The sequence below is a fragment of the Electrophorus electricus genome, chromosome 7, assembly GCF_041902795.1.
Source record: "Electrophorus electricus isolate QZ-2024a chromosome 7, ASM4190279v1, whole genome shotgun sequence".
Lineage (NCBI taxonomy): Eukaryota > Metazoa > Chordata > Actinopteri > Gymnotiformes > Gymnotidae > Electrophorus > Electrophorus electricus.
In genome coordinates, this window is record NC_137503.1 from 27,553,935 (window position 1) to 27,571,960 (window position 18,026).

The window sequence follows — 18,026 nt, forward strand, 5'->3', positions numbered from 1 at the left end:
TTAGTGCTTCTTTAAGTGTACACTTACAGATCAGTTCAGAACACAACACACATTCCTGGCGAGGCTTGTGGTGATGACAGGCTAAGAAGATCAGATCAGACTTCTTTATTCCCTGACACAGATTCCAGAGCTGATTCCAGATCCTACTGTGAGATATAATCCCTCCAGTCGGTCCTGGGTTGCCACTGGATCGAATATTTTCAATCAAATATTTTTCAGATATAAATTCCACAAGTGAATAATAATAATATATAAGTAATATAAATACAGGTCTGACCGATACGTTAAGCCTTTAAGAATATTCATTTACACTTGTGAAGAGATTAAATGTTATTAAATAGTACTTTAAACCTGCTTTGGATGTGTAAAATCTTGTTTACCGTAAAATGAGTATTTTACAGGGCCGGAGACATGTTATCTTTTTACATTTTAAATTGTTATTAAAATAATTATTTGTTAATTACTTTTAAATTATATAGTCCCATCCACTTCTTCCAGGCACTATCTTTAAGATAACGTCACTATTCGAAGCGTATTTGAATCTGTCAGTGGCAATGCCTGTAGCTCCCTCTGCTGGTGTAATTTATATTTGCAAATATATGTAATCTTCCCTCGAAAATTTACTTGTGGTTATATAGCAACCGTCAACATATGTATTTTCACGTAGTCTAGACTGTTAGTACACTTGTTATTGATCCGCCAATATAGAAATTACACTAAACACTGATATCAGTGGTTGTAGAATTAGTATGGGACTTACAACGTAAAACAAGCAACAAGAAGACAATTCAGAGAGTCTACAGTCAAGAACAATGTATTGGGAGAAAGCTTTTACGGACAATACGATGCATGTGTTATTTCTAGAATTCACAAGGACTATAACTAAAGTTATGAATCCACCAATGAACCACTTTAACTCAGCTCTTCATGTGGGGTGGACTTGAATATTTTTTAAATAATCAAAATCAACAAAGGGTTTGTGTTAGAAAACTCTGGCTTTATTTTGGTTTCACTAATTTTCGTTCACGTTAGATGGCGCTATTCTAATAGTCTTTGCAGTACGCCATTTCTTCTCAAGAAGAAGAAGAAGAAGAAGCGGAAGGATTCTGGCAGAAGTGAAACGGAAGTAAGTACGTGGCTGCTTCAGCTGACATTCTGCATGATGGCGACTGAGGTTCGGAGCGGCGACCTCAACAGTGGAAATTCAAGCCGTCTCGAAGTTTCCATCGACGGCTTAACGTTGAGCCCGGATTCCGAGGGAGAGCAGGAGCAGGCGGAGCCGTCCAGCCCCCGGTCAGAGGAGCAGAGCGCCGCCGGCGGGGACGGCGCGGAGAGGGGCGAAAATGCCAAGACCTCGGTGGAGAGGATCTGGGGGTTTCCTTTAGTTGAGCTTTACGGCCTGGCGCTGAAATTCTTTAAAGGTACCTGCGATTTGTTCGCCGATTTCTATAACCCGCCTATTATAAAGACTGATGTATATGATAACAGTTTCTAGCGTTAATGCACCAGTCTTGGGTAGCTAGCTACAGCTGGCTAGCTAGCGTGCTTTGGTAGCTAGCTATCCCACCTAACTAGTTCTGTGATATATTTTTTTAGCCAAGCATGTCTTCCAGTACCTGGCAACTTTACGTTTCTGTTTTCCTGCGTTGCGGTTTTAAGATCACGCCAGTACCCGAGGCGCATTTGGAGGCCGCTGTAGTCGCTACGTTAGACTTCAGGGTCAGGTCTGACACACACGGCAGAGCTGCAGCTCAGGCTGGAGGTGTCGTGTGGAGTCGCTAGAGCCAGCAGAGTGGGTGTGATGACGACAAGATTTAGGTGCTTTGCGCAACGTTGTCTTCACAGTTAGGACTCTCATGGTCTGCAGGAAGTGGGTCTGTGTATTGCCTTAGGTGCTGACGAGCTCCTTACAGCTTATGATCCCTGCAGCTTGCAGTTTATAGGTGCTCTGCACCGGATGGTGCCCGTTCCTTCTACAAAAATCTTAAAATTCAAACATTGTATTCCACCAAGCACATGTGTATAGCAGTATTGTAAATTGCTTGTTGTTGTGCCAGCGGTGAAATGCAGTGTTTACAATAGCTAATGTGGAACCTTTTAACTTTCTAGTGGTGAGTTTAAGATGTTCATTGTACCATTAGCTATGTGTTCACTTACAACTTAATGTTCTTGGCTGCATCGATAGTTCCATGACTTGATGTACATGTTGGCGTCTAACAAAGAGTGGCTTTAGAGTCAGTGGAGTTCTAGTAGCTTCACCCAATGCTATGAGCTGTTTTTACCTTGTTTCAACCTCACCTGTATAAGAATATAGCTGTTGTACTGTCCTTGTTTTCACTTGCAGAATTCACGCTGACTAGCTCTTTTTAGTGAATTTTAATGAAAGATGTGCTCTTGTCTGTATGGCTACAGAAAAAGATGGCAAGGCCTTCCACCCGACCTATGAGGAGAAGCTCCGTCTGGTGGCCCTTTATAAGCAGGTGCTGCAGGGGCCCTACAACCCAGATGCCTCTCCGGAGGTGGGCTTCTTCGACGTGCTGGGAAATGACCGCAGGTAGGCTCATTAGCATGGGCCCGCCTCTCATTAGCCTGAGCACACCTTTCAGCCTGTTGCCTTGTGCTTAGCGAACTGTCTAGTAATGGCTGTTTATGTGTTTAGGTATGTGGCTTATGTGCTATGGACAACTAGAGCAAAATAAGTGGCTTGCAATAGTGTCTTGTGCACACAGCTTAGAACCCGTTTTTAATGTAATTTCTTCCTAGACATTGATTTACTACTCCTTGACCCTGTTTTTCCATTCTTCATTCAGTGTATGTCCTGAGACAAATGATTTTAATTATTAACTGAGCCTAATGTGCATATTTGCTGCTTGTATGTCATCTGTCTAGTGCAGTTTAAAAAAAAACAAAAAAACAACCAAAAAACTCACGTTCGACCCCCTGCCGTAACAAAGATGCACAGTGTATTCATTTAAACTCTGCAGCACTTAACCACATAACTGTTAACTGTCCTCATTCCAGGAAAGAATGGGCATCTCTGGGGAATATGGAGAAGGATGAGGCCATGGTTGAGTTTGTCAAGCTGTTGAATAAATGCTGTAGCTTATTCGCACCATTCGTCGCATCACACAAGATTGAAAAGGAGGAGCAGGAGAGGAAGAGGTGAGGCCTTCCCATCTGTCTGCCATTGCCTGTCCTGCACAGGTGGGAAGAGCTCGTAGCCTTGCTGGTTTCTGAGTCAGGTCCCCAGAACAGGAGGAGTGAGACAGTAGGCAGTGTGTCTCGCTCCCATTGGCCAGGGTCTGTGCCCTTTGGCTTTTAACTCCTGGCTGCTGTTTGTGTGTGACAGGGGAGGTGCTTGGGGCAATAAAGTGTCCTCAAAGTTCAGGTTTTTGTTCTTCCTGGACTTGACTTTTTGACCCCTTTGTGACACTAATGATGTTTGAAAACAGTAGTTGGGAATATAGGTTTTCTTTGATTGTTCTCAGAATGTTAATACCTCTGTATTGGATCATCTGCCAGGCCTGTATGTTGTAACTGCACTGATGTGGGGCTGGCGGTGGTTATGCTAGATCACTCCTGCCTTGTAAATAATGAAACACATTGTGCGCGCCCGCGCGTACGTATGGCAGAAGAGAGGAAGAAGCGCGGCAGCGCCGAGAAGAAGAGGAGCGCGAGCATCAGCGGCAGGAGGAGGAGAGGCGTCGGCGGGAAGAGCAGGAGAGGCTGAGGAGGGATGAGGAGGAGCGGCGGTATGCAGAGGAGGAGAGACTCCGTGTGGAGCAGCAGAAGTGAGTGGCAGAGGGGTGTGGGAGTTTATGGGTAGTGTGCTGCATGCCTTGGGTTAAAGCACAGTGACATGCACACAGCAGGTTTGTTCTTGACCTGATTGAGTCAGTGAGTTTAGACCTTACGACTCGCCTGAACTCACTGGTGCTATTGATTGGCTATCAGAGTGGAAATGAAGCAGATCCTTAGATGTGACTGATTGCTGTTAAGGATGATGATGATGATGATGATGGGATTAAAGGCCAGAGCCTGGCGATCAATAGGGCAACAACACGGTCACCGATGACAGAGAACCGCTGTTAAAGTTCTAAATGTTTTTTGTGCCTATATTGATTTCTACACAAAGGAACCTTCAGTCACGATATTGACTGATATTATCCTTAGCATTGATTTTATTTGCGCAACGAAATAGTGTAAAAATCAGTGGGAAGAGACTTTTTTGGGGGTGGGGGCTTTATGGCTTTATTGACTAACCCTCTCTCATTTGATCACGTGACCCACAACCCCTCTGCCACCTGCAGGCAACAGATCATGGCAGCTCTGAACGCTCAGACAGCAGTGCAGTTCCAGCAGTACGCGGCGCAGCAGTACCCTGACAGCTCCGAGCAGCAGCTCATCCTCATCAGACAGCTGCAGGAGCAGCACTACCAGCAGTACATGCAGCAGCTGTACCAGGTGCAGCTGGCCCAGCAACAGGTACGGCAACACCCCCACCCAACACGCACACACCACGGCCCTGATACCTTGGCAGATTTACAGAAGAGTGTGCACCCGGTCGCCATTCGGCTTAAAGCTCTGATCAGAAGCTTCTAACGGCCGGTTCTTTCCCGACATGCTTTCAGATGAAAGGATGCGTAGTACGTTTCCCATGTTTTCTGTGAGCGAGAGTTCAGTTAGTAGTGCCTGCTGTGTTGTTTGCCTCAGGCGGCCCTGCAGAAGCAGCAGGAAGATGCTGTAGTTCTCGCCACGCTAGAGGCCAGCGAGGTTTCAGCAACCCCTGTTGGTGAGGATGCTCCCACAGTGAATGGCCAGGCGGAGTCGACCACTGACAGCGTGGAGAGAGAGGCTGACCTGGAGCCCGCCGACGAGGTCACAGAGAACGGCCCCACTGGTCAGACTTTTGATTTGACTCTCCCATATTGATATTCAGTATTCGAGAGAGATTATTAGCCATTTTTACTGAGTACACTTGAAACCTGTATGTGCTTTTATTGTTATTTTTTAGCTGTTGTCTGTTTCTTTTTTTGTGTCACAGCACAACTTGTTTTTTTTTTTGATCCATTTGTCTTGTTCAGTCCTCCTCATAACTTCGCTTTCTCCCCTCCGCCTTCCTGGTCGCTAGACTCCTCTCCGGTGATAGCCGCCCCCTCCATGTGGACCCGCCCACAGATAAAGGACTTTAAGGAGAAGATTCGGCAGGATGTGGACTCTGTGATCACGGTGGGCCGAGGCGAGGTGGTCACTGTCCGCGTCCCCACCCACGAGGAGGGCTCATACCTCTTCTGGGAGTTCGCCACCGACCACTACGACATCGGCTTTGGCGTGTTCTTTGAATGGACGGACACGGCCAACGCGTCCGTCAGCGTCCACGTCAGCGAGTCCAGCGACGAAGATGAGGACGAGGAAGGTAAGGGGGAAACCGACACGAGAGGACATCGTCGCATGAATGCGAGATTCCTGTTTGCCAGTTTGTATTTGAGGTAATTTCTCCTTAACACTAATGGCTTAAGTGAGCAGAGTTGAGTTAATCAGGCCCTCTTATCTCACAGCAGAGCCACAGAGCGAGGAGGAGAAGGCCAGGAAGGGAGCAGGCAAGCCGCAGGTGGACGAGATAGTGCCGGTGTACCGGCGGGACTGCCATGAGGAGGTGTATGCCGGCAGCCACCAGTACCCTGGACGCGGCATCTACCTGCTCAAGTTCGACAACTCCTACTCACTCTGGAGGTCCAAGAGTGTCTATTACAGAGTCTACTACACCAGATAAGCCTGGAGCCAAGACTGGAGCAGGAAGGGGAGGAAGGGAGAGGGGGAGAGAGAGAGAGAGAGAGAGAGTGTGCGTGTGTTTTGCGCACACCCGTGCGAGTGTGTGCGCGGGTGCGTGGTGGGGGTGCGTCTCATGCTGTTGGAGTTTAGGACGATATGGCCCTTATGTATCCTTGCCACCTCTGTTTTGCACTCTGAAAGGTGTGCTCTAGGACTTTGTGCTTGTTAATAGTATTGTCTTCTCTAACCAGTGTGACTTGATCCTTCATCTTCAAATGTCACCCAAAGAGGTGCTCGGGCCATGTATAAAGCTGTTTGTCCTAACTAGAAACGAGGCAGGTTATCGGGTCATGTTCGGACACAGCAGGGAACCATGTGACACAGCAGGGAGAGGCTGAAGGGACTAACTAATACTGCTTTTCCACCACTGCCTGGCGCCATGTCTGTTCCCTTTCTTCTGGTACTGGAATGCCACTCTGGATCTCCTACACTGAGGCTAAGTTAACCTAGTTGGACATAGCATAGTTTATTTTTCCCCTGAAGCATACTTGCATAGTTCTGGCAAGCAAGGACAAAATATATCTGTTTTTAGTCTCTTTACTGTTCAGCTCTGGCTTGGTAGTTATTCTTTACTATCCATGTGTTACATAACATGAATGTTAAAAAAAAAAAAAATTTTAAAAACAGGCGCTTAATGGCGACATTTAAGCTCTATAGTGATCAATCACATATTAAAGACTTGCGGTAAATATAACAAACAGATGTTTCCATATGTAAACTCCAGAACAAAAGAATGACAACCTTTGGGATAGCACCGTATTTTTCAGGCTGTCAGCATCCCTAATGTGTTTTGGCTTGTTGCCAACGCAAGAATGAACCGTTCACTCAGCTGCTTCCCTGCTGATTGTTACTGGTGTGTTACACTGCCTCCATGCCGGCAAGTCCACAGGCGTGTTTAATGCAAACGTTTCCCTGATATCTTTAACTATACTTATCTGAGCTCTTGCTCATCGTTCTGTGACCCGGGTAAGCATTACGCCTCCTTTAGTGTTCTTGTTTGCAGTGGAAACATGCGTAGACAGGTCGGCACCGCCGAGCCCGGGGTGTGGCTTTGGTTCCACTCAATTGCAGGTGGTAATGGAAAAGGGGCTTGACATGCCTTGCTCCCAGAGGACTTCCTCACGTAGGCCACCACTGAGAATACCAGCCGATGGCAGCGTATAGCATGTGCCACCCAGTGGCTCCTGAAAAAAGAACCCAATAAATAGGATGAATGTGACATGCCTTTTCTGCTGATGAAAGGGTGGGGATAGCATATCTGGACAAAGCTGCTGGAGGCCTTGGAAAGACCTTGTTTTTGCAACATTTGCTAATGTGGTTGGATTGCGTGTAAAGCATTTAATAAATATTTATAAATATCCCTAGCAGAGTAGGGTTCTTGGTGTGTCTGTCATTACATGTTACTCATTTCCCAGCCAATCTTTTCTCCTTTTGGAAGAGCTTTTTTTTTTTTTTTCTTGGCTGAGCTATTCACTGTTACTTAAGGTATTTGTTTTAAGTTCTTTCTGTCATCAATCTCATATTGGCAGTATTGACTTTTTTATATTGTGGCATAAAAAAAACTTTCAAACCTTTTTGCCTTTTTTGGTCTGTCACACTGTTACCTTTTGTTGACGTCTGTAGTTCTAGGAAGCCACATTCAGACAAACTGTAAATAAGCAGCCTTTTCATTTCCTAATTTTATAATTGCCACAAAACAATTAATTATCTTTATTAAAAATTGTTTTCTGTCCTTCACAATCTTTTATATTACAGTGGCTGCCTGACTAATTATACTAATTACCAAAAGCAACCCTTGAATCTAGGAGTGCTTTGACTGTTTCTGTATTGTTTAGAAGGTTGTTTGCAGCTTTGAAGACCATTACAGTGAGCACTGCTATGAATTTATCGATTGTGATGTTACGAGCTGTTTTTTTTTTCCAAGTTGCAAGAATGCATTATCCTCATCAGAACTTTTAACTGAACCTACATTCGTAACGACCCATCACTGTTCGCTAAGCCTACATTCATCCCCACTGCTGTTTGATGGCGTTACTATGCTATGGTCAATTGAAATATAAGTTCCCTGTGTGTTTGCGTATGCCTGTGTGATTCAAAGCAGGCTTCTATGCTTTCAGCCGTCCTACACGGGTTCACATGCAAGTACATTCATGTAAATCTGTTCGTTCATGTACGTGGCTGCACCTGTGACATGGTCCACAAGTGCACAGAGTGTCATGATACGCTCACCGCCAGAACCTGCCGCACAAAAGCGACCCAAAGAGAACATCATTGAAGTTTGTACAGACCTGTTCTTTAAGATAACGCACATTATCTTGCGCTCTTATTTCCCTGATTGTTAATAATGGGAAGTCAGAGCATTATAAAGTAAAACAACACTGGGCTTGATGACGCTGGACTAAGGAATTTTAGTAAAAGGCAGAAGTGAGTTAAACGGTATATTGCATATTTTCCCTGTTTACAAAGTGAAAAAATTTAAATTTCATATGATAAGGACATGAAGAAACAGCATTTTGTATTGATTTGACCTGTATGATCTATATGAGTTTGAGAATGAGTGTCTTTGAGCATATATTTAATCTTAATTAAACTTATGTTCATCCGTATTGCCTGTCTCCGTAATGTGTATTGCATTTAGTGAATGTACCTTGATGTGGCATCTATTTAGTTTCACATTTCTATTTCACATTTATAAACACTTAATCTATGTCAAGCTCAAACATTTAGTCCTGTCATTTTGGGAAAAAAAAAGACCTTGCAGATCAGCTTGAGGTCATGTTTTCCTTGTGTAAATAGGAAGTATCAGATAGGACAGTGTGTTAGCAGGGAAATGAGTAACTTTGTGAACATCCCACCAGAAGTGCCGACTCAGCAGTTTCAAACACGAGACGACACAATGGTCAACATACTTTAGTTGTTGACCATTGGATGAAGGCCAGACATTCAAGCGTAGTTTTTATGTTCTGGTCATTTTTGTTCTGAAGTACAATTGTCATATTCTGAAGCCCACAAGGGGGTGCATGCAACTTATTTTATTATATGACGTTAAAATAGTTGGATTTGTTTTTATATAGTTGGATTTACGTGTTTACAATACATAATTTTTAATTCTAATGTTTTCCTACATGTTAATCACATCTTTATTATATTTACTGACATTGTCACTATCTACAATCATTTCTCGAATTGTTTATTGTTTTAGCTATTTGTTAACTATGAATAATTTACTTGCAGTTTTTAAATTGATATGCATTACAGGGGAAACTGTTACAGGTATCACAACGAAATATTCAAAACCTCTTTTATTTTAAGCAAACCATTTGCGATCCTAGAGTCCAGTCCGCGTTTTACAGACAGCCTGCGACTGTAGCAGGTAACTTTCTCACAGCTTTAGAGAGACTCCAGTCCCAGTTTCTACAGGTGGTTGCTCTTTGCGTTTCCATGTTTTCTGCATAGTTTCCCCTCACTTTTCCTACTCGGCTTGCCTGTTTCAAAGCATGTCCTGTCTAATACCAACTTCAGCAACGTCTCTCGGAGGGAAGCTTAGCTTCTGGTGCATCTTTTAAAAAAATATGGCGGGACCCTTACTGAATTGGACTTTTTATTAGCAATTTATGATCTTTTATGCCACCGTTTAGATTTTCACAGACTTAACTGGGATTCGGCTGAGTATAGTCTTATTGGAAAGAAAAAAAATGCCTTTTCACGAACGGTCCATAGAGCCGCGAAGGGTGTGCAGGTTGAAAGGGGACGATCGTAGTCCGGAGGAAGAAAATGAGTTCATAATAGTGGACGGTCGCAAAGTTCGCAAATCTGTTTTGTTTTCATCCCTGGAAGAGGTTTGCTGTCATGCTCTCAGCAGCATTCTCCGTCAGCTTTCTGATCTATCACGACATGCAAGCGACATATTCTTTGAACTGGAGATGCAGGCTGGAATGATATATGAAAGAACTTACAGGATCCAAGGGCGCCTGGAAAACTTGCAGAACACCGCCGGGAGGTTTGACCACAGAAAAGTTAAAATACGTAAGTGCTATTTGTTTCCGTTTGGGTCGGGATATTGGCTTGTCTTTATGTATGTCGTTTGTTCATGCATTTTCGTTAATACATATTTTAAATCGTCAGTGCTACCCTAGCTAGTCGTAAACAAACATGAGACTCAAAGGCGAATGTCACATAACGTGTTATGGGGCAGACGCGTGATCCGTCGGTTTGGTTTGAGGTTATGCAAATCCGGTCGTTCTGGGGGGCAAAAGTCCTGTCAGACTTGATAGATGTCCCGCAACGTCCTGACCATCTGTGAGCTGTGTCTTGCCCCCCTCACGCCTCTCACGCCCCGCAACGATTTGATAGAGAACACGAAGCGTCAGGCTGTCATCTTCACAGAACTGTCATTAAAACAAACGGGACAAGCAAACTTCAACTTAACGAAGCATTTAATAAGTATGTTATTTTAACGGTTTTACAGTCCCCTAGCTATAAAATTCCGGAGAGTAAGCACGAACATGCATATTCCTAATAATTTTCGGTAATCACTTGCTTTCATTTTGTACGAGTTAACCTGGATAATAGTTTTCGTATTTGCTGAGTTTATTTGTTTTGTTTCCATTACATTTAGAATTGTGTGAAAACAGTAACTACACCACATCCTCTACATGTTCTAGCAAACCGGTCTTTCTGGCTTGGTTTTCTTCAGGGTACTTGTGTTGATTTTTAAGATTAGTGGTTCAGGTGGTGGCACGTTGATGGGTACAAAGTAAATTGGAGTTTATGCAGAACCCATGACTTAATCATCTGTTTGCAGTCTGCTTAGTTGCCAAACACAACCCGTTCCTTTGGAAATGAGTCTTATATGGACTTGGGTCTGATGGCCACCATGGTATTAGGGTGTGATGGCAGGCTAAGTTTTGGTTGAAGTGTGCGCACTTGGCTCTTCTGTTGACCATGGAACTGGATAATGACTCTGAACTTCTCACCAACCTCATAGGGCAGCTACAGCAGGCGGTCAGGTGTTGCTCTGTCCCTGGGCATTCCTGTCGTCTGGAGATTGAGGAGGTGTGGATTGGTGGAGGAGTATGTGCTGAATGTAGAGTTTGTGTTACCAGTCTAGTATGTCCTCAGAGGGCTTTACTGATGAAGTCACATTACCTATCCACACATTACCAACTCACAATGTCTCCATCTTCATCATCTTGATTGGGAAAGGAGACACAGACCCAGTTTGTGTGTGCGTGTATGTGTGTGCGCGCGCGCACGCATGTGTGGAAATACTGGGTCAAAGCTCAATATTGTTGTTTCTGGAGGCCAAATACCTGACACAATATAAACTGTAAAAGGAACAGTATATAAAAGACTTAAGTGTTTTGTTCTCTTTGTAGTCTGTTCTTTGCTGGCAGGTTGATACTTTCTGCTGAGAGTTCCAGTGCTCCATAGAATCTGTTAAGGAATCTTGGGATGGCAATTTTTGCATTATATCCAGTACGTATCACTTGTGAACAAGTCACTTGGTACTTGAGTTCAATGCCTGGTGAGGTTTAATGTAGGTCATGTTAAAAAGAGTTTAATTAGTTCTAATTCTGTCATAGTCAGGCCAACAGAAAAGTTTGTTCATCCAGGAGACAGCGAAATTTAGTGACAGAAAACCTGTACACACACACACACACACACACACACACACACACACACACACACACAAATATACACACACACACACACACACACACACACGCACACACACAAATATACACTCACACACACACACACACACACACACACACCTCTGAGCGCATGCATTCCTCTCTTTATCCTCTAGATTGCTGTGTTTGGTGTGTGTATGTGTGTGTGTATGTGTGTGTGTATGTGTGTGTGTGTGTGTGTGTGTGTGTGTGTGTGTGTGTGTGTGTAGGCTCCTAGCTTTTCTTTCCCTGACTGGTTTTGGCTGCATGTAGGTGATGTCCTCATCTTATTATCTTTTTTAGCTATACCATGCATATGTAATGCATATATATAACATTATATGTTATATATATGCATTACATGCCTCAGTGGTATAATAATCAGATGTGCATCTATGATGGTATATGTTGTTTGTAAGTAATGGTGGCAAGGACAGTGGTCATGTTATTTTTTTCAGAGTATTCACATGTGCAGTCAAACATCACAGACATGGTTCTTAACTAAGACACTGAGATTATAGGCCTGCATGATTTTCTGTCGTGCAGAACTAAATTAGCATAGCCAAGGATTGGGTTTTTTTTTTTTTTTTGGTTTTGTTTTGTTTTGCAGTTCTGGAAGGCTTTTGTGTTCAGTCTTTTTTCCACTTTCCTTGAGTTCTGTGCTCTTTGTGCACTGTGGGACATTTGCTCTGACTTGGGAAGGTTGTCTGGGTCCAACTATGGCCCCAGCGCCGGAGCCAGACCTCAGGGAAAGTGGTCACCTCTCACCCCTCGAGCTCTTAGCTTGGGAAAAAGAGCAGCACCATTCTTCTGTTTCTGACCACCAGGCCTGTCCTCTGTTCTGTGACCACAGTCTCACACAGACACAAACACACACTCTCACTCACACACTCACTCATGCAGAGTATGTGTATGTGTGTGTCATAAATGCTCACTTTTTTGACCACAAAAGCTACAAAATGCTTGAACCACTGAAATTCAAAAAAATATCTTGCTCAGTGTGGACTGAAGTTCAGTGAGCTAGTTCTTGTCAACGCTCACTAGTATATACGAACCAGGCCATTGAGGTTGTGCCAGTGTCTGTGATGCTTCAGGATTAGCACACACTCCCTGCCAGGGCTTTTGAGTCAGGTTTCCTCCTGGCTGAGTTGAAGCACACACGTGGCTGGTTTAGTAAGCGGCATTAAGAAGTCCTGTCCATTGCTCCTTCCCCTTGTGGTGTTCTGGCTGGCCTCCAGTGGCTCTGCTGCTCGTGGGAATGGACTTTGGAATTCTGGGAGCACACCCTGCTGCTTTTGTGTCTCCGGTCAGAGCAAAGGGGCCTGCCGGTGCGACCTGCTTGTGGGGACCCAGATGAATTACCCTGTTTCTGGTACGAGGCCTCTGTGTTGGGGCATGAAGCATGGAGGTGATGTTGCAACCCAGCAGTTCTGGACTCGGTGACTGATAACTCCAAATTGGCATTCCAGCACACAACCTCCAAAAGTCAAGTAATCAGTTCTTGGTTATATGGCTCAGGTGCTCAGATGGGTGGAAAAGACGCACTGGCTGGGATTCATTCTGGATTGGATTCAAAAGTGCTTGTATAAGAAAAGGAAAATTTTCTCCAAAAAAATGTACGGAACATTTAATCATAACAGTATAACACCAAGTCAGTTAAACCTCAGGAATATTAATCTGTCCAATTAGGAAGTAAGCGAAACAGACTCCATGTGGGTGGAATGAGGGCCTGATGTCCTGTAGTGGGACCTGTGCACTCATGTTCCCCAGACATGAATCCAATTGAGAACCTTTGAGACATTATGCATCAGTGCATCTGATGCTGCCAAGTTGCATCACAGACTGTCCAGGATATCACTGATGCCCTGATCCGCAGTCTTATCAAGAGGATGACCATACAATTTCAGGAACGTATACAGCCATGTGGGGGCCATACACACTGCTGAGTCGCATTGAGTTGCTGTGATTGAAATTCACACAAATTGGGTCAGCCTGTGATTTCAGTTTTTAACTTTTATTTTTGGTGTGATTTTGAATCCAGCCCTCTGTGGCTTGATGTTTTTTTGGTTTCCATTGACCGTGGTTACATCATTTCATTCTCAACAAAGTGCACAGTTTATATCGGCAAAGATTTTCAACTTGAATCTTTCGTTCATCCAGATCCAATGTATGATTTAAGTGTTCACTTAATTTATTTGAGCAGTGTAATAGGGCGCTGGGAGCTGGCATTGCGCAGTGTTCATGAGGTGAAGGAGTTGTGTAACTGACCTATGTGTCAAAACAAGGGAGGAGGACACTAAACTGATGACCAGACACGTTTAGCTTCTTGCTGCATACTAGCTTTCAAAATAGCATAGTTTATTCCAGTATTTGTTCTGTTCCTCAGGTGAAGACTAGTGAGTTGTTGTTTTTTTTTATTTACTTATATACTTATCCCAGCCCATGATTAAAAAGAAAAAACAACCTTACTCCCTTCTTTTGTTGGACAGCAGTTCCCTTACATGCATGTCTCTGTCTTTTGATACTGTTCTATCAGTGAGAAACATTTGAAATTTATTAAAATGCTCCAGTTTAACTTGTCCCAACCCATTGCCAGGTTAACATGTCATCATAAAATATCTAGCTTTTAGTAGCCAACAGCTTTTCAGTAAACTTACTGGGAATAATGTTTCATGTCATCTCTCTACAAATCTGTGTTCACTCATGAAGCTGGACTTGACCTCCATCATTTAAACAGGAAGTTTTGCTCTGTAAGCGCAAGCCAGCAGTAGCCTGGGGGTCAGGGCTGAGAGCATCAGGGCCTGCCATGTGCCAAAAGCAGAACGCTTTTGCGATATGGAAACAGAGCTTCTTACCCCGGGTCTAATGGCCTCCTCTCTACAAAGGTGACTGTGGCTCTAAGGGAGGTGTTATTGACTCCACCACAGTGAACAGTGGAGCTCCATCCAAAGCAGTGCTTTTGCAACACTCTGTTAGAAGCTCTGTGTGCCTGTGGTTGAGTGCATAATCCATCTTGAGCTGCAGTCTCCCCCATTCTGACCCAGCCGGCCAGGGGCCATTGGGGGCCCCCACATCCTGTACGCTCCCATGGAGGCACTTCTGCTGATACCACACTGTAGGAGTGGAGTGGAGTCTGCTAAGTGTTTGACCAAAGCGATGCCTCGATTCCTCCGGCTTCTGTCTTCACTACTGCCTCACCAAGGCTCCTGCACAGAGAACTGATAATCTGGCCCTCCTGAAATCTGCGGTCTGGAGTTCACTTCATCCGATCTTCGGTGCAGCTCGCTGCGAGAGTAGAAGCTTTCCGCTCCTGCGTGTCATTCTGTAACGGCACTGCTTGGACTTCCACTGCTTGGACTTATGGCGTCACTTCCCTTTTTGGGTTTTGTGAAGACTGGGAAAGGATTGCGGTGTCTTTCATGTGGGCTAGTCACATTGTGCCTGTTATGCAACAGTACATGTCTAATAAAACCACACTTTCGTCAGACTGGAAAAAGGTTCCTGTAATTAATTGATCTGTGTGTAGTGTGTACTGAGAGCGTCGCGAAAAACGCACGCCTTGGGCTGGCCTGCATAGCTAAAAACTTTCTCAGTTTGAATGTGTTCCTGCATGGTGAACATGTCATGTATCCAAAAAACACTGTTGTTCACCACAAGAAGAACTGCTGGTAACGCGGAGGCACGAGCCCGCACGCTGAAACTGGGAGACGAGTCCCCTTCCGTCACCTGGAATGCGCCATTATTGTCGGTACATTGTCGTGACCAGGCGCAGCTGTTGGGTATGGCTGCTCAGGGATTAATGCAAGGAGCAGTGGTGTGCTGTCCTGGCTGGCCAGTGCCAGGGGAGAGAGCACACCTGCTTGTGTAACAGTGGCTGGGTGTAATCCCCTCTCCCAGGCTGGAGCTGGTCCTCCTGGCGCAGGTGGATGAGCCGCACTGGGCTGTGGTTTCTGGAATCCGAACCCTTCTCCTGTTTTTACATGGCCTGCAGGCCAGAGAGGTCAGAGGTCAGCGAAGGGATCTGGCAAGAAGCAGGCGATGTCTGGCCAGGATGTTGCTTAATCTTTTGTGAAGGTGTGCGAGTTTCAGCATTCTAGTATTTCTTTAAAAAATGATGGTCTATGAATGGTAGATCACGTAATACAAGGATTAGTAGGTCTTGAGTCATCTGTTATTGATGTTCTGTAACAGAGGACCGCACTGTCCTGCTCTTCCATTGGTCCACCGTCATGTGTATGTGCATCTGTCTGTGTGTGTGTGTGTGTGTGTGTGTGTGTGTGTGTGTGTGTGTTTGGGAAGGTGGGTTCTTTTTGATGTTATCCTTGATGAAACAACAAAGGGGAAATGGACATTGAACCTCTTCTTTCCATCTGTGTGTGTGTGAGACAGGGAGAGAGAAAGAGAGAGATCCCACTCTATCTCCTGTGTTTGATGCTGTATTTGGTGTCTGTCTCTGTTCAGCTCTCTGCTGTGGTCAGGTGTAGACACTGGAATTTACTTTCCAGTTCCTTTTCAAACAGTACAGGAGGTGGTAGCGTTTTACACATTTTGTCCTCATTCCTTTTTCATTGCTATCTAAACCTGGCTTCGAAGAACAACAGCTCAAACTAAACAGTGGTCGTGGCAGTTGGACCGAGAAAGTAAATATTTGGTCCTATTGCTCTGCCAAAACGAGGAGAAGAAAGCAGAGTAGTGTGAGTATGGAGTGATGGGAGTGACATGGTCACTGGAGTTTGAGTCTCTCTGCTCCTGCTGCTAACTGCTGGTCAATATATCGCTGATGTCCCTCATCACCACTGGGTCGAGATACACAGCAGATTCGTTGGCTTGGAACTGGAGTGCTGTCTTGCTGCGCTCTCGCCGGTGATGCCTAATCCCCCAGCTATTGTGCTCGCGGACCCGTCACTCTGCATAATGCATCAGATCAAACAGTTCAGTGCACACAGACGCACGCAAGCATCCGTAGGCACATGCCCATTTGCGTGCACACACGTGCGCGCACACACACACAGACACACACACACACACATACTCATAAACAAACACCAGCTGTAAACTGTAGGACATGCTACAGCTAGGCTGATGAATGGCCTTGATGTGTTGCTCTGAAAGACACAGCCTGATACACCACAGCCCTTTGAGTACTCCCTTGGGTACACAGTGATGTGTATTACCTTCCCAATTCCCTAATGACAGCTTTAACTGGGAGTGCACAATATATCATTTATTAATCATTGTCACAATTTTGGCCTTTTTAATTGTTACTGATTATGCTGGAAGCTGTGATATGGAAATGAGCTAATTAACAAATCACAACTTGTGCTTGTGAACATGGGCATTTCAGATGTTCAGTGGACGTTGAGGAGTAAAGGCTTAACCATGTTACTTACATGACTGTAGTGTGTTTTAAACATGTGTAAGGCATATAGCAATGACGGTTGCATTTATATTTATATATAGCAATATAATTACAACATAATAGTTCTATATACATAATAGCTGTACTCAACGTCCCGTGCTTGTAAGTCTTTATAATCAGAAGCTGTTTTCTGAGTTTCCCTCTCGTCTGGCAGAGGCATCCACTTGGTAGCAGACTCTCCCTGTATGGAGCAGCTCTTCACATCAGTCTTAATCATGCCAGAGTGCGGGGGGGGGGCACACTTTGTCTGAGGTCAGGGTTGAAGAGCCTGAACGTGATCATTAAGGCCCCTCTCAGCACATGAGGGAGGAGGGCCTTTCCCCGCCTCTCCCACGGGAGCCGCGTGCGTCTGCTAATGTCTTCTGCGGGAGAGGAAACATTTGAAGTTAAAATAAGCTTTTCTTCGGACCGATCCATTGCGAATATGCTAAAGCACTGTTATGAATCCGTGTGTGCGCGCACGAGAGATCTCCGCGCTCTCAGCGTCTCTCCTCCACAGCCCAGGAAGCAGCGTAACAAAGCCACCCTGCTCAGGACTTGAACCCAGGCCTGACAGGATGTAAACACGAGCGCTGACCACCAGACCAGAGAGACAGCGCGCTGCCACCGCAGCCAGAGCACATGTTCAACCGTCCTACGTGACGGCCTCCGTCACGAGCCTGAGACGTGACTCTTCTGCATCATCTCCTTCCTTTGTTCCTCCTCATCCCTCCATCCTCCTCCCCTCCCTCTGCTACCACTTCTCTCTCCAACTCTGTGCATCTCTCCCTGTGGCCACTTCCCCTCTCCCTCTTTCACTTCCTCTTTCATATCCTAAATCTTTACTGGTTTAGTGACTTAGACTCACATGCTTTACATTTCTAGGGTGTGTCTGTGTGAGTGTGTAAGGAGGTGAGTGATTGATTGAGATATATATAGGCTACAGGCCACACACACACACACACACACACACACACACACACACACACACACACACACACACTCCAGCAGTGTTTGTATTTAGAACAGGACAATAGCCCCATGCCAGCCACATGTATTCTCATGGAAAAAGTGCCTGTGGTTGCTGCTCGTCTTTTGTCTCCTGCTCTGCTGCTGGCTGC

At 45.0% G+C, this 18,026-nt stretch overlaps 2 protein-coding genes across 8 annotated transcripts in view; both read left to right on the plus strand.

Moving 5' to 3' along the window:
• Positions 1-1,080: 1,080 nt before the first annotated feature.
• acbd3 (acyl-Coenzyme A binding domain containing 3) lies at positions 1,081-8,438 on the plus strand. 4 transcript variants are annotated; one of them, XM_035524587.2, is made up of 8 exons: positions 1,081-1,421; positions 2,413-2,554; positions 3,022-3,162; positions 3,633-3,791; positions 4,311-4,485; positions 4,714-4,900; positions 5,132-5,416; positions 5,562-8,438. In XM_035524587.2, the coding sequence occupies exons 1-8, from the start codon at positions 1,160-1,162 to the stop codon at positions 5,771-5,773; spliced, it is 1,563 nt and encodes a 520-aa protein (XP_035380480.2). In that variant the 5' UTR covers positions 1,081-1,159; the 3' UTR covers positions 5,774-8,438. The 4 variants fall into 4 exon arrangements, with proteins under 4 accessions (XP_035380480.2, XP_081574036.1, XP_026854764.3 ...); XM_026998963.3 differs by having other exon boundaries at positions 1,085-1,421; positions 5,559-8,438; XM_081717910.1 differs by lacking the exon at positions 3,022-3,162 and having other exon boundaries at positions 5,559-8,438.
• A 612-nt stretch (positions 8,439-9,050) lies between these two features.
• Positions 9,051-18,026, plus strand: part of nhsl1b (NHS-like 1b) — a 69,370-nt gene continuing 60,394 nt past the window's right edge. Inside the window, exon 1 of one of the 4 annotated variants that reach the window (XM_081717903.1) lies at positions 9,051-9,858. In XM_081717903.1, the coding sequence (XP_081574029.1) occupies positions 9,528-9,858 (331 nt within the window). In that variant the 5' untranslated portion in view covers positions 9,051-9,527. The remainder of the gene's footprint in view (positions 9,859-18,026) is intronic. The other 3 variants (XM_081717906.1, XM_081717904.1, XM_081717909.1) reach the window with 3 other exon arrangements.